General features: G+C 41.8%; 1 protein-coding gene across 5 annotated transcripts in view; it reads right to left on the minus strand.

Annotated features, from left to right (window-relative positions):
* The window catches only part of atg13 (ATG13 autophagy related 13 homolog (S. cerevisiae)), a 72,038-nt gene that overhangs the window by 10,559 nt on the left and 47,150 nt on the right, over window positions 1–14,329 (minus strand). For 3 of the 5 annotated variants that reach the window (XM_055649707.1, XM_055649709.1, XM_055649708.1), the window contains 2 exons: window positions 9,775–9,891; window positions 1,264–1,403 (listed from right to left, as the gene is read on the minus strand). In XM_055649707.1, coding sequence (XP_055505682.1) covers window positions 1,264–1,403; window positions 9,775–9,891 — 257 coding nt within the window. The remainder of the gene's footprint in view (window positions 1–1,263; window positions 1,404–9,774; window positions 9,892–14,329) is intronic. The other 2 variants (XM_055649711.1, XM_055649710.1) reach the window with 1 other exon arrangement.

The raw sequence follows: 14,329 nt of genomic DNA on the forward strand, positions 1-14,329 counted from the left end.
GCACAAGGAAGGTGTAGCCAGTGAAACTGTCAAAGGTAAGCGTGTGTCAATCTAATCACTTGATTCTTCCAAATTCTTCCAAAGAGCACAGATCTAATCTCCACCAAGAAAAACTTCATGCCAAGCAGGTAAAATCCGTTCCTTTTCCTCCAAGGCAGGTGTATCCTTCCTTGAGCAGAGAAGCAAACACATAAGGCCGCCAATTTCCAATTTTGAGTGGTTCTGCCGCGAACTTTGGGTGGAACTTATAACTAGATTACAGTGGCACAGCTGGTAGAGCTGCTCTCTCACAGCTCCAGAGACCCGGGGCTGATCCTGACCTTGGGAGGTGTCTATGTGGAGTTTGCACGTTCTACTATGACCTATGTTGGTTTCCTCGATGCCCCAGTTTCCTCCCACATTCCAAAGACTTTGTAGGTTAGTTGACCTCAGTAAAATGGCCCGGGATATGTAGGGAGAAAGTGGGATTACATGGAACTAGAGTGAACAGGTGATCAACGGTCAGCATGGACCCCACTGTTCTCATACTGTATCTTTAAATTAATCCACATTAGGCTGCATGCGTATATTTTCCTCTGAACCCTTCCTTATGGCATGGAAGAACACCACCATTTGCTCCAAGTTCAAGAACAGTCACAGAGGGGAAAATGGGCTCTCAATGTCATTCAATTAGATATAATAAATTAAAAAAAAAAGAATTGCAGGTTATCTATCAAGTTGCAGAAAAGTATTTACAAACTTATTCTACATAAACGTCCAGATGATGGCCAGACAAGCTCATTGCCTCGAAATAACCCGTTTGGGTACATGTTCCAAAAGGATTGATTACACTTGAATTAGTATAAATAGTTTAGCACTTAACTATCTTGTTGCTTCTTGCCACTGAACCGAAATATTTATTGTGAATTAATTCAGTATTAATTTCCACAGTCCATTTATAAATGAATGATGTAAGATATGGAATAAATTTGTTACATCATGTTCGAAAGTCAAGTGAACAGTGCTAAGATGAGGTAGCAGTTGTTCTGTTTCACAGCGGCTTGCTAATTTATTACAAAATTTCAGGCAGTAACATGAGATTGATCTGGGAACGGTTGCCAATCAAGGAACTTATAGATGAATTGAAATGAGGAGGGAACCCAACCAAAATAAAACTGCCTTGAATCGGTGCTCATTACATTTTACAGATATTTTATAATCTATGATGTAGAATTATACAATCATTACCATCATAAATGCTACTGTTAGTTCTGTAGACTGTACCTGCTAGAAGGAGTTGCTGCCACCTGTTGATTCATATCTGTGGGATTACAGGTTGGCATCCTGTCACCATCAGCCTGGGTACCATGGGCAGGGTGTTGAGGTTGAAAAGGTACACCACCTTCTTTGCCAGGAATCACCATCTGTTATTTATGAACAGAAGAAAGGGGAATATTCAAGACCAAATCACTTACCGTGGAAGCTTCAATTAAATTCAGATGCAATTTAACCAATACACTTTGAGTGAAATACAATGCCACTGCAGTCATGGAGAAAAGCAGATTAGGCACTATTGAAATGTTTGGCTGCAGCTTTGCTTTTTGAGCTCACTTAGTGCTATACATACATCAGTACATTGCATTTAAAAATAAACTTTAGCTCTTGATATTGTACTCCATTAATGTAAAATACAGTGGATTTAAAATGATACTGTTTGCCACAGGGTTTCAGGATGCAACATGGAGCAGTGTTTGGAAGAATAGGAACACTCTGGTTAATGCACAACCCTCACAGATTCTAGTTGATGCAGGGTCACTTCACGCTCAACTTTTTTCTAAAATTTAGAAGAATGAGAGGTAATACCATTGAAACAAAATACCCAGAGGGAGCTTGATAGAGTAGATATTGTAAGAAAGGTTCTTTCAGGTCTGGTTAATGAAAGGACGTGGAATCTAGAAGAGGTTAGAGCCTTGGGAGAAAGGGTAGACAACTTGAGACTAAAATGAGAAGGAATTCCGTCTCCCAGGGAGCTGCGAATCTCTGGAATTCTCCACCACAGTGGAGGCGATATTCCAAGCCTCAGATAGATTGACACAGGCAGGAAAAGATGGAATTCAGATCAGTCATGATCTTGTTAAATTACAGAGCAAATTCATGGTCTACCCAACACCTATTTGTTATGTTCTCACTCTTTTCCTCAGATGCACTAAAAATTCTAGAGGAGAAAATAATATTCATGGGAAGCGTGACATGTTGAAACATGTGACATGTTTATACTCCTACAGCAGACACCAGACAATGGAGATTACAAAGTAGAGACCAGCAAGTCCCACCTGACGTGTTACAAGAAACCCGCTCATGAGGGTGGGAGGCTTACATTGGGCTCGTACAGTGCAAATGTGAATCTGATTTGTGTAAGAAAGAACTGCATATGCAGTTTTACACCAAAGATAGACACAAAATGCTGGAGTAACTCAGGACGGGCAACATCTCTGGAGAGAAGGAATGGGTGACATTTCGGGCCGAGACCCTTCTTCAGTCTGAAGAAGGGTTTTGACCTGATACGTCACCCATTCCTTCTCTCCAGAGATGCTGCCTGTCCCACTGAGTTACTCCAGCTTTTTGTGTGAATCTGACTTAATTTGCACTGCTCGTTTTTTCTGGGGTTGGGTTTACTTGATAATAAAATGGAGTTAGAAGCTGCTAGATCCCCAGGATGAGTAGCTGTTTGGTCCTCTTATGCGTCAGGAGAAGTGCTCCACCTAGGCTCTTGAAGAACACTTCCCAATCCCAGTCGCTAGCATTCTTCCATTAAGTCACAGGCTTTTCATTACTACCAACCTAATCTTTCTCTTTATAGCCATTAGTAGACTTCAACCATCAATATATTCTCCCACCTGACAGTCCATTTAACTACTGGTGGGTATAAAAACCACAAAATACAATTGAGCTGCTGCTATCATCCCTGCCTTGCCGTGATTCTTAGTTGTTTAAACATTCCCTGCATCTTCCAAGGACAACTAGTTCTCTCTCACTTGAAACAAATACATAGTGTGTTAAAATTGAACAACACATGAAACACAAAAACCTTGAAATGGCCTTTTAGGAGCAGGAGGAATTATATTTATTGTAGCTGTACAGCGAGTGTAGGCTTGGGAAATAATTTTGACGAAGATAAATTAACTAGGAAAACATGCTTTGCTAGAATCTTGGTACTAATATTGATTTATTATTGCCACGTAAACCGAGAAACAGATACGGATAAAACTCTGTGTGCTAGCCAGTCAAATTATACTCTACATGAGTACAATCAAGCCATTACAACAAGTACAACAGGTAATGCAAAGTAAAATATACCAGAGTACAGAATGTAGTGTTACAATGTTATAGCAATATAACAGTTAAAGGCCTGTCCCACTTGGCCGTCAATCGCGCGCCATTTACTCAACTTGCTAGCGTGTGGATAGCGCAGGACAGGCGCGTGGAGTGGCATGGAGGGGTGTGGAGTTGCGCAGTGCACGCCAGATTTCGTCCTGCACAAAATCTTCGTGCGCCACCGGCCTGTCGCATTACTGATGGCCAAAGTGGGACAGGCCCAAGACCCTGGCAGGGTGCAACGTCTCACCTCCAACAGCAGCAGAAGCAGGCAAGCGATTGCTGAGCTCGGCCTGGGGCTCACGGCCATTGCGAATCTGGATAAGCCCCCACTCCTACCCCCAGAGCGGGGCCAAGACGATTGGAGATAGACACAAAATGCTGGAGTAACTCAGCGGGATCGGAAACATCTCTGGAGAGAAGCAATGGGTGATGTTTCGGGTCGAGACCCTTCTTCAGACTGAAGAAGAGTCTTGACCCGAAACATCATCCATTCTGTCTATCTTCAAATTACGTATCGCGCTCCAGACGGCTGTGTGGACGCATGATGACGAGCGCGACCGTCACGCATCAGTCACTACCGGCCTGTCGCGTAAGTGACGGCCAAGACGGACAGGTCCTTGACTGAGAAAATGAAGATAAAAAAGGAATGCATGGGCTGCTATGAGGTAGGCTGAAAGATTGAGACTCCACCTTTAGCTTAAGGGAGGACCGTTCAGTGGTCTGATAACAATGGGGAGGAACCTGTTCCTGAATCTAGTTCTCGTTTACGTTGGGTGTTTTCCTGAGGCAGCATGGAGCGTAGATGGAATTTAAGGCGGAGGAGGTGGAAAGCTGGATTATGTGATGATAGACACAAAAAGATGGAGTAACTCAGTGGGACAGGCAGCATCTCTGGAGAGAAGGAATGGGTGATGTTTTGAGTCTAGACCCTTCTTCTGACTGTGATGATGTGATGGACCGAACTAGACGTATAACTCTTTTTAATTTATTGCGATCTTGGGTAGAGTTGTTGCCAAACCAAGCTGTGATGCAACCTGATAGGATGCTTTCCACAATGCACCTGCAGAAGTTGGCGAGAGTATTTGGTGACATGCCTTAATATTCTGAGGAAGTAGAGGCACTTAGCTTCAATGAGGCTGGTCCAGGACAAATTGTTGGTGATATTTACACCAAGGAACTTGAAGCTCATGAGCATCTCTACTTCAGCACCAAAGATACTAACAGGGGTGTGTACACCACTTCATTTCTTTAAGTCAATAACTTGCTCCTTAGTCGTGCTGACCGAGGGAGAAGTTATTGTCTTGATGCAATCTTTCGGCTTCCTGTACTCAGTTTTGACATTGTTTTTATCATCCAGCTCACTACAGTGTTGTCCAGAATTTAGCCGCACATACCGCACAGTGGTGAGTGTATAGGGGCTATAGCACAAGTAATAATGAAGGATAGTTCTTGCCGATCCTCACTGAACCTGTTCTATGGGTCAGGAAGTTGAGGATCCAGTTCCAGGGTGCTGAATCCTTGGTCCAGGAGTTTGGAGATGAGCTTGGTTGGGATTATAGTGTTGAAGGGAGAATTAGAGTCAATAACTTGGAGTCTGACATAGGTATCATTGCTATTCAGATGTTCCATTCCCTGTTACGGCAATAGGTGAAATTCATTGAGTAAAGGCTGAACGTAGGCTGGGGTAAATATGCACAATGACCAGTTTCTCCACCTATTGGACAAAGCATTTTATTGAAGAAAGGTTATTGTGCAGTACAGGATGAATGTGCACTTAATCTTTAAAAAAGTTGATTTCCTTTATTTTTGTTCGCTGATTTCTCTGCTATTTTCCTGAAGGTGCATTCTCAAACTGAGATACTTTGTAGTCTGGTACCTCATCTGGTGTTCACGTGAGGATAGAGAGTAAAGGGTGAATTTGGACTTTCCATTACATAGCCCATTTCGTATGATAAAGTGGCTGTTATGATAATGCACAAAACACATTTTAACTGTTGAAAAGTAGCATGATTTGTTGGCTGTGCAATACAAGGGAGATGCAGAATGGATTGCAAACCACATCAAAGACAGCGACGATTCAGTGATTCCTCAATGGGTGCCATGACAATGATGGCAAGGACCTGCAGGGGCATCAGATTACTAATGAAAGGATAATGTCTATCAGAAAAATTAAGGTAGCTTAATGGGGATTGCCATGAAAGTAAGCAAATGAAGTATGTTCTCCTATGCCTAGATTTAGTAGCTACAAGAAGATAATTACCTGAGAATATTGGCATGTTTACCACCATCCTTTAGTGAGTAATACTCCAAACCACTTATTCCAAATAGCAAGTTATCTTTCAGGTGCACTTGACATAGCATTTTCAGCACAGCAGAATGTCATTTGCTCCAGTGCCCAATAGTCAGAAAAACACTACCTCACAGTTTATTGACACTTCAATCTCACGTTATGCAACATCCTTCCTTCCCTTAGGAGTAGTTTTACGTCTATTCAACACATGCCATTAATTTTATTCATGAGTCTTGGATTCCCTTGTAGAATCATAAATTTAAAAGAGAGATTTTGTGCAAGAATCAATGTCAACTATAAATTACAATTAAAACACAATACTTGCGCCATAACTCCTGGATAAGCGCTCAACTAAGAAAACCAAGCCCAAACCAGTGTTATACAATGAAATACACCAACTTTTAAAAAATGACTCCATTTGCAAAAAAAAAAAAACCCTACATATTAATTAGCTTTAAAACAAAACTGTAGATGCAAGTATACCATTGGGGTTATCAAGTGGGCACCTCCCTTCATTGGTGTTTCGTTGAGTTAGGCCCACGGCACCTCAGGAAGGCTCAACAGATGGTTCTGGCATTTCTATAAAATGCACTATCCACTGACTAACTGACCATAACATTATATCAGGCCTCAAACTATAGTAGTAACAACATCCTGACATCCCTTTGGAGCAGTTCTACAAGTCTATTCAACATTACTTTTATTCACACGTCTTGGATTCCCTTGTAGAATCAAAAATTTAAAAGAGACATTTTGTGCAAGAATCAATGGCAACTATAAAAACACTATTTATATCAGCCTCATTTCCCAAGACTGAACTAGACTGAACATAAGTGCACTTGCAAGTACATTTTTTATGTGTTGAGGACTTTTGCCATTGCCATGATTTCAGATTGAGAGCTCAAGATCTCGAGCAATTTCTGGTTGAAAGACATTATCCTCAAATCCCCTTTATTCTTTCTAATGATTATCTCAACATTTGCCCACTATTAATTGCCGGGCCAGATAAGATTCTTCTGATTCACCCAAGAGTGGGCGGCGCGACTCTGGTCAGCAGCGGCCTCTGCAGTCTGTCCGCGTTTTATTATTTTCTGTCTGTGTTTAAATGTAGTTTTTGTTATTTTTTGTTGGGGTGTGTGTGTGGGGGGTGGGGGGGGGGGGTGGGTGGGGGAGTTTTGTATCGCTCCCTGGACTGGAGACCCGACCTTTTCTCGTCGGGTTTCCGTTGTCGTTGGGGCCGCAACGAGGAGCGGCCTCCAACAGGAAGAAGCCGGGGACTCTGGTGCTACGACTCACCGTCGCCGTCGCGGGGCTGGCCGAGTCCGGAGCGGGTGGAGCGGTGGAGGAGCGCTGCTGCTGCTGCTGCTGCTGCTGCTACCGGTGAGTCGGAGGCTCCAACGGCAGGTCTGTGGACGGCGGCACCCGGGAGCCCGCGGGTCCCTGGAGGGAGACCGCTTTTCAGGGCTCTCGCAACGGCGACTTTCCCTGGAGCGGGGCCTAACATCACTGCCCCGCGCGGCTTGGAATGGCCGCGGGACTCTGCGAGCGCACGCCGGGGGCTCTAACACCAAGAGCCGGTGTGCGACTTCGCACCACCCGGCGTGGCTTTAATGGCCGCGGGACAATCGCCATCGCCAGCCGGGGGCTTTGACTTTGATGACATCGGGGGGGGGGGGGGATTATCAGTGGAGAGATAAGTTTATTAGGCCTTCCATCACAGCGATGTGATGGATGTTTATGTAAATTATGTTGTGTCTTGGGTCTATGTGTTTGTAATGTATGGCTGCAGAAACGGCATTTCGTTTGGACCTCAAGGGGTCCAAATGACAATTAAATGTATCTTGTATCTCTTGTATCTTGTATCTTGAGGTCTCTTTGAACTTCACCCAAGCGAATTAACTCTTCCCTTGATCTCATCACCAATGAAAGTAATGAACAATTATTCATGACAACAATATTCCTTCATAAGCAATATTCCCTCTGAACCTTCTTTGGGCCCTCTTCTGTCACTTCTTTCCTGAAATGCATGAACTAAATGCAGACAACTAGTTTGGTCACAAGTAGAGTCGCAGGAGGAAAAAAATCAAAACACTTGAGTGAGGTTGAGAGAAGAGTTGGTCTTTCTGCATTCGAGGAAACAGCAGCACTGGAGATTATCAGAGTAAGAGAACATAGGGCCATCGGAGAAGGCAAATAGTGGAGTTTAGAGATAGAATTTTGTTTCATTCAGTCTTATTCTAAAGACTCTAAAAATGTAATTATTGTTGCCTTGTCAAACAGAAGGGTTAGCACTACACTACGAATCCCAGCTGTGGAGACACTGGTATCGTTGTAGGACATTGATCATTCTTTTAATCTAGATTTCTAATTCATGTGTGGGGTTTTTTTTTTTAAATATATACTTTATGATGCTTTTATAAGTGATATACTAAGATTTTATATGTATTTTATGATATTTTTAGATATGCAATGCATTTTTAATGTAATGTTGCCCCTTGTCTGGACCTCGAGTCTGTAATAAAGTTTATAAATATTATTATAATTATTATTATTATTGGACCTAACACCACTTATGTAATCTTGGACAGCAAAGAGCAAAAAATGTCATATTTAAACCTCTTATTTAGCGGACAGATTCTACATGTTTCATGCCCCTGCCTTCTTCTTGCAAATGAAACATAAACCAAAGGAATAGTTAGATCTCAAGCCGGGTGTTGAGCAGCCAGGTTGTTGTCCCTGCCAAGAACAAAGAACTGTCATTCTAACAGCTACTGGCATCAGAACTGTTTCGACACGTTACAGTGAAATCTATTATTACCTGATTCAATATCTTAAGTTGGCTCAGATACAAGTATTCAAATATGTCCAAGAAACCTGCTCTGTGTGATGGCTATGGCTTGGTTCTCCCTCCCCTGTGCAACTGTACTTAATGGTGAAATGCTGCTTCCATCATTTCTCAATGCATAATGGAGCCTTACGAATACAAATTACCACTTTCTTGGATTTTTCTTCTGCTTTAATGAATCATAGCAAGTTTGTGTTTTTTTTTAAATTCTCACAGATGCTGCCTGACGTGCTGAGTTTTTCATCATCTACTGTTGTAGTTCAGATTTTCAGCATCTACAAATCAAATTTTCAAATTTGTCCTAAAATACCAGTCCAAAATCATTCATGGCTGAAATTTGTGGTATTTCATCCCTCTGTTAAAGACAGACTTTTGTATTTATCTGAATCTTTACATTCTTACTTTAAAGTTATAAATCACGTGCAAAGTAATACATCTTAAGTACTGTAATTTCAATTTGCAACTAGTTGCCTTCAATGTTTAACAGCCAAGCAAGCAAGATGATAAGATTGTAAAGCATAACAAGGGCATGTAGATCATCAAGCTCATGCCAACTGTGAAAGAGCTACTTAGCTTCAATGCCCCTGCACCTTCATACGGGCAGTAAACTTTATTTATGCAAATGCATATTCATTTCCCTTCCATCATCTTTCATGAAGCACATTCTAAATAATCAGTGTGTAGTTTAATCCCACCCCCCAACCAATCAGAGATTTTTCTACATAGGGTTCAGTCAATGATGTTTATTTTGAGACGTCCTACAAAGAGCAACCTAAAGCCATCCTATTGAAGTTTGAGCAGGATAAGATCCTGACGGGTCTTCACAGGATGTACTTGGAATGTTTCCTCGTATGGAAAAATCTAGAACTATGGGTTATTAATTCAAAATAAGTAAATCTCCAATTTTCTTCTCAGTCATACACTGTTGGAAGTCTCTTCTTCAAAAGGCGGTGGAAGCAGATTCTTTGGATATTTTTAAGGCAAATCTAGAAAGATTGTTGGTAAACAAGGGGATGAAAGGCTACAACAGGCAAACTCAAATTAATTGAAATTACAATCACATCAGTTGTAATCTTAATGAATAGCTGAACAGTCTTGAGTGGCCCACTGTTGTTCCTAACTCATATGTTTGGCTTTTATTTATTGTTTCCTAATTGAATCCAGCAAAGGAAGATTGCCCGGGTTTTTTCAATACTGATGTTGTTTTATTGAAATTACGGTACCTTTTAATTGACACTATTGATAAAAGTTAAGTCTTTGAATCAAGAAATTTTGAGTTTACCTGATGAGGATGAGCAGCAGATACACCAGCAGTTAAAGCTGCTGGGGAATAGGCGAAGTCAGCTGAACCACCACCGAGAGTAGCAAAGGGCTGATAGGAAAGACGGGAACTGTAGAGCTGGGAGATGGAAGAAAGGCACAGAAAACAGAGACAGAATCTAAATTGTAATTAGAGTGAGCACACAAGGAACAAGAAGGAAACAAAGGATTGACAACACAGCAAGACTACAATGCAAGGTTTACAAACCACACAAATTCTGAATTTTGATATTTTAGTTTCATTACTATTCCAATCTAAAAATTATTTGTTCATGGTTATATACAGATTCTTAGTGCAGTGATTAGACTTCATTCTTCCCTATCACTCTCCCACCAGCTGTTAAACAAGACTTAATTCCTCTTCAGGTAGTAACGGTTGACTTTATGAACTAACCAATATCATAACAGATGGAGGCACCAGAAATGTATACGCAGAAAAATAGATGCAATTTGCACTTCTTTCAAGGAAATCCTGTGACATATGCTACCTGGTACATAAACAGATTCTCCAAAACTATGGAATCACCTTATCAGTGTGAAGAACCTTATAGAAAACAGTTGAGACCCACATTTGAGTGCCCATTATACTTAAGTTTGACTGTCGATCTGTACCTGGTGCACAAATCAGTCTTCTCGATAGATGATCCATCCAGATTTCTACTAAATAGTCCTCAATCAAAAATAAACAAGAAATCTATTTATCGATCTGAAGAAATTAGGATTTTTTTTATGATTGTCCAAAAGATTCAATTCCTCTCAAAGTCATATGTTAGCCTGCTCTCCAGGCTTCTCCCTCTCTAGCAAGTCATCTTGATTACAGCGTTTTAAAAGATATATTTCTTCCAATAAAAAGGACATCTTTGTAAATTAAACAAAAAGTTCACCCCATCTTATGTCTATTTTATAACTACATGCAAGTCATAATCTAAACAGGTATACAACAAACCCAATGCAGATTACTGTTGAGCAAGGTTGTGACATTGCCCCAAATCTTTTCTTGTCTTCCTTGCCGAAATACTGCATCGTATTTCCAAATGCTTCTTAACAAATGGAGCTAATCTACAGGACAAAAGGGAAACCGTTAAACTATCTCACCTCCACTCCGGGATCAGGGTCATTCCAATTTCAATCACTGCGTTGCAGTACATAGACGACATCTGTGTATGTCTGGAGTCCAAACTCAAAACTACTGTCAACGTATTCACTGAAGCATACAAGAGAACAGGCCTTCCATTTACTGCAAAATAAGGTCTTATACCAATCTGCGCCTGTTGTGTACACAACATTCACTAATAATAAAGGTTCACACAGAAACCTTGGAAAAGGATGTTTTTGGCACCTCCAATCTACTTGGCACCTCCAATCTATCCATACCAAAGCCCAGAGGCCCTCTCAAACCAACCACCCGGTTTCCTGGCTGCTTCGTCAGGGTCTGCCAATCCCACACCAAGTCCCCAGGCGGCTGATAAGACCAATGATTGGGAGTAGAAACAGGTCCTCTCAACCCCCAAGAGGAGGAGGAGAAACTTCACCATCATTTAAAGCAAGAGCAATTTCAATTTTCTTGAAGCCAACAAAGCAGTGAATTCTGGTGCTTCCATTCAGACAGCACTGGTTAGGGATGTGCAATATGTTGGATGAATTTCTACTGCAAGTCTCCTTTGTGGACATTGCCAGAAGGTAAGCCGAGAGAAAAAAATCTTTAATATTGTGGTTTGTTACTGTTTGAGGTAGTACGAAAAATCAATATATATTTTGTTGAAATATCAAAATGATCTCTACTTCAGTGCTGCCTCAAAGGATTCTTCAGTATGATAGTGGTCAAAGAGAAGCTTGTGGACCATCTGGCTCTTAGGATTGACTGGAACCACGGATTTGCACATATCGGCGGTGGTGGCTCGAAAGGCCGAATGGCCTACTCCTGTACCTATTGTCTATTGACCAAGAACTATACTAAATGTGCAAACAAAATACATTTCTGATGGGTATCGACCCAAAACGTCGCCCATTCCTCTCCACAGATGCTGCCAGTCCTACTGAGTTACTCCAGCTTTTTGTGCCTATCTTCAGTTTAAACCAACATCTCCACTTCCTTCCTACACAAGTATCTTCTTAAAGCAAGATACATTTGATAATCAATCCAGATGCAAAACTACTACTGACCATACATGCAGGAAACTAATCTAACATGCTGGAAGTAGTAAGAGATTGTTCTGTATAATGGATCCATGGCCTTTGTGTCTTTAAATACTGAGCAGAAAATATACCAAAGTTGAAAAGAGCAAAAATAAAAGAGTGAGAATTCAGAAAGTAGTTCATGTGATACCAAGCCTAAAATCCTACAGTCTAGGGGAAATATACCAAGGGAAATAAATATTACACAGACATAATGATTTGTGAACAGGCAATCCTACAATCAATTCAGAGTACAATGCCATGGGAACGCTGAAGAGGAAAACAATTTTGTTTTACAGATCCAATAAATAATAAGAGAAAAGCTGACTAAATGGAATTCTTACTTCTTTTCCACTTGGTAATTATGCCCTGTACAAGACCAAACTATATTATTAAGAAAAGCAAAGATAGAAAAAAATGCTGGAGAAACTCAGCGGGTGAGGCAGCATGTATGGAACAAAGGAATAGGTGACGTTTCGGGTCGAGACCCTTCTTCAGACTGATGTGGGGGTGAGGGGGGGCTGGAAGAAGAAAGGAAGAGGCGGAGACAATCTGTGGGAGAGCTGGGAAGGGGAGGGGAAGGAGGGAGAAAGCAAGGACTACCTGAAATTGGAGAAGTCAATGTTCATACCACTGGGGTGTAAAATACCCAAGTGAAGTATGAGGTGCTGCTCCTCCAATTTGCGGTGGGACTTACTCTGGCCATGGAGGAGGCCCAGGACAGAAAGGTCGGATTCGGTATGGGAGGCGAAGTTGAAGTGCTGAACCACTGGGAGATCGGGTTGGTTAATGCGAACTGAGCGGAGGTATTGGGCGAAGCGATCGCCAAGCCTACGCTTGGTCTCACCGATGTAGAGCAGTTGGCACGTAGAGCAGCAGATGCAATAGATGAGGTTGGAGGAAGTGCAAGTGAACCTCTGTCTCACCTGGAAAGACTACTTAGGTCCTTGGATGGAGTCAAGGGGGGAGGTAAAGCGACAAGTGTAGCATTAAGAAAAGCAATGATCTTAGTGCTGATTCCTGATAACAACTGTACGTTTCCCTCCAGTTATAAAAATAAATTTCACAACTACTCTGCTTCCTATTATATGGCTAATTTTCCATTATGCCACTGCAGCCCATAGTATTCCATGGTCTTCAATCTTGATGACAAGCCAAGTACATGGCACTTTATAGATCAGCTTTTGGAAATTCACCATATTTCCATCATCAACACTCTCAATTACTCATCAAATAACTATATATTTGGCTGCAAACTAGTTATCTAAGATAATGCTAGATTTCTTTAATTCTCCCACCGGGTGGCGCCGTCAGCGATGGCAGCCTCACCAACTGATATTTGTCATTTTTGTTATTTTTAGTGTTTTAAAATTATGTGTTAATGTTCTCTGGTTTGTTTTATGTGGGGGTGGGGGAGAGGGTCAGGGGAAACTTTTTTTCAATCAGCTTGCCGGAGATGCGATTGTTTTCCGGATCGTATCTCCGGTTGCTCTGCTTGAGGCCTTGCTTGGGACTGACTTAGAGCCCCGCCGAGTGGCCATGGACTTACCATCGGAGCCTGCGATCACTTGCCTGTGATCGACGCTCCAACCGCGGCCGGCGGATTTCAACATTGAGGAGCTCGCAATCTCAGGAAGAGGCTGATGTCAGGAAGCTCCAGTCGCGGAAGATTTCAACCAGCTCTGACCAGGGGTAGATCGCCCGGTGCGGGAGAACTGAGAATTCCCCCGATGCAGGAGCTTGATCGCCCCGACATGGAGGGCCCGCGGCTGACTACGGGAGCCAAAATTGCCCTGTCCATATAAGGCTCGAGGCCCCCAACCGCGGGAGAACCAAGAAGGGAAGAGATTGAACTTTTTTCCGCCTTCCATCACAGTGAGGAATGTGGAGGAGTCACTGTGGTGGATGTTTATATTAAAATGTTTTTTGTGTGCCTTGTTGCTTTTTATTGGTACGACTGTATGGCAAATCAAATTCCTCATATGTTGCAAAACATACTTGGCTAATAAAGTAATTATGATTATGATCATGCTCAATCCATATTTATCCAATAACCATTAATTTGGGCCTTGGTCGTTATTTCTTGAAAATTGACTGGCAAGGTCAAACTTACTGATTTGTACTTAGTAAGTTCGGCTATACTTATTTTATTGATCAACATTTTTCCACTCCTTGCACACCATCGTAACCTAAAGGTTTGGAAGATTAAGACTCAGTCTTTTTCACATTCCTCCCTAAATCCCTCAACCAACTATAATGCGTCCATCTGGACCATATGATTTATCCATTGAAACTAAATGTGTCAAATTATCCAAGTTAGCTCAAGCAAATAGATTAAAAAA

Source organism: Leucoraja erinacea, chromosome 18, assembly GCF_028641065.1.
Source record: "Leucoraja erinacea ecotype New England chromosome 18, Leri_hhj_1, whole genome shotgun sequence".
Lineage (NCBI taxonomy): Eukaryota > Metazoa > Chordata > Chondrichthyes > Rajiformes > Rajidae > Leucoraja > Leucoraja erinaceus.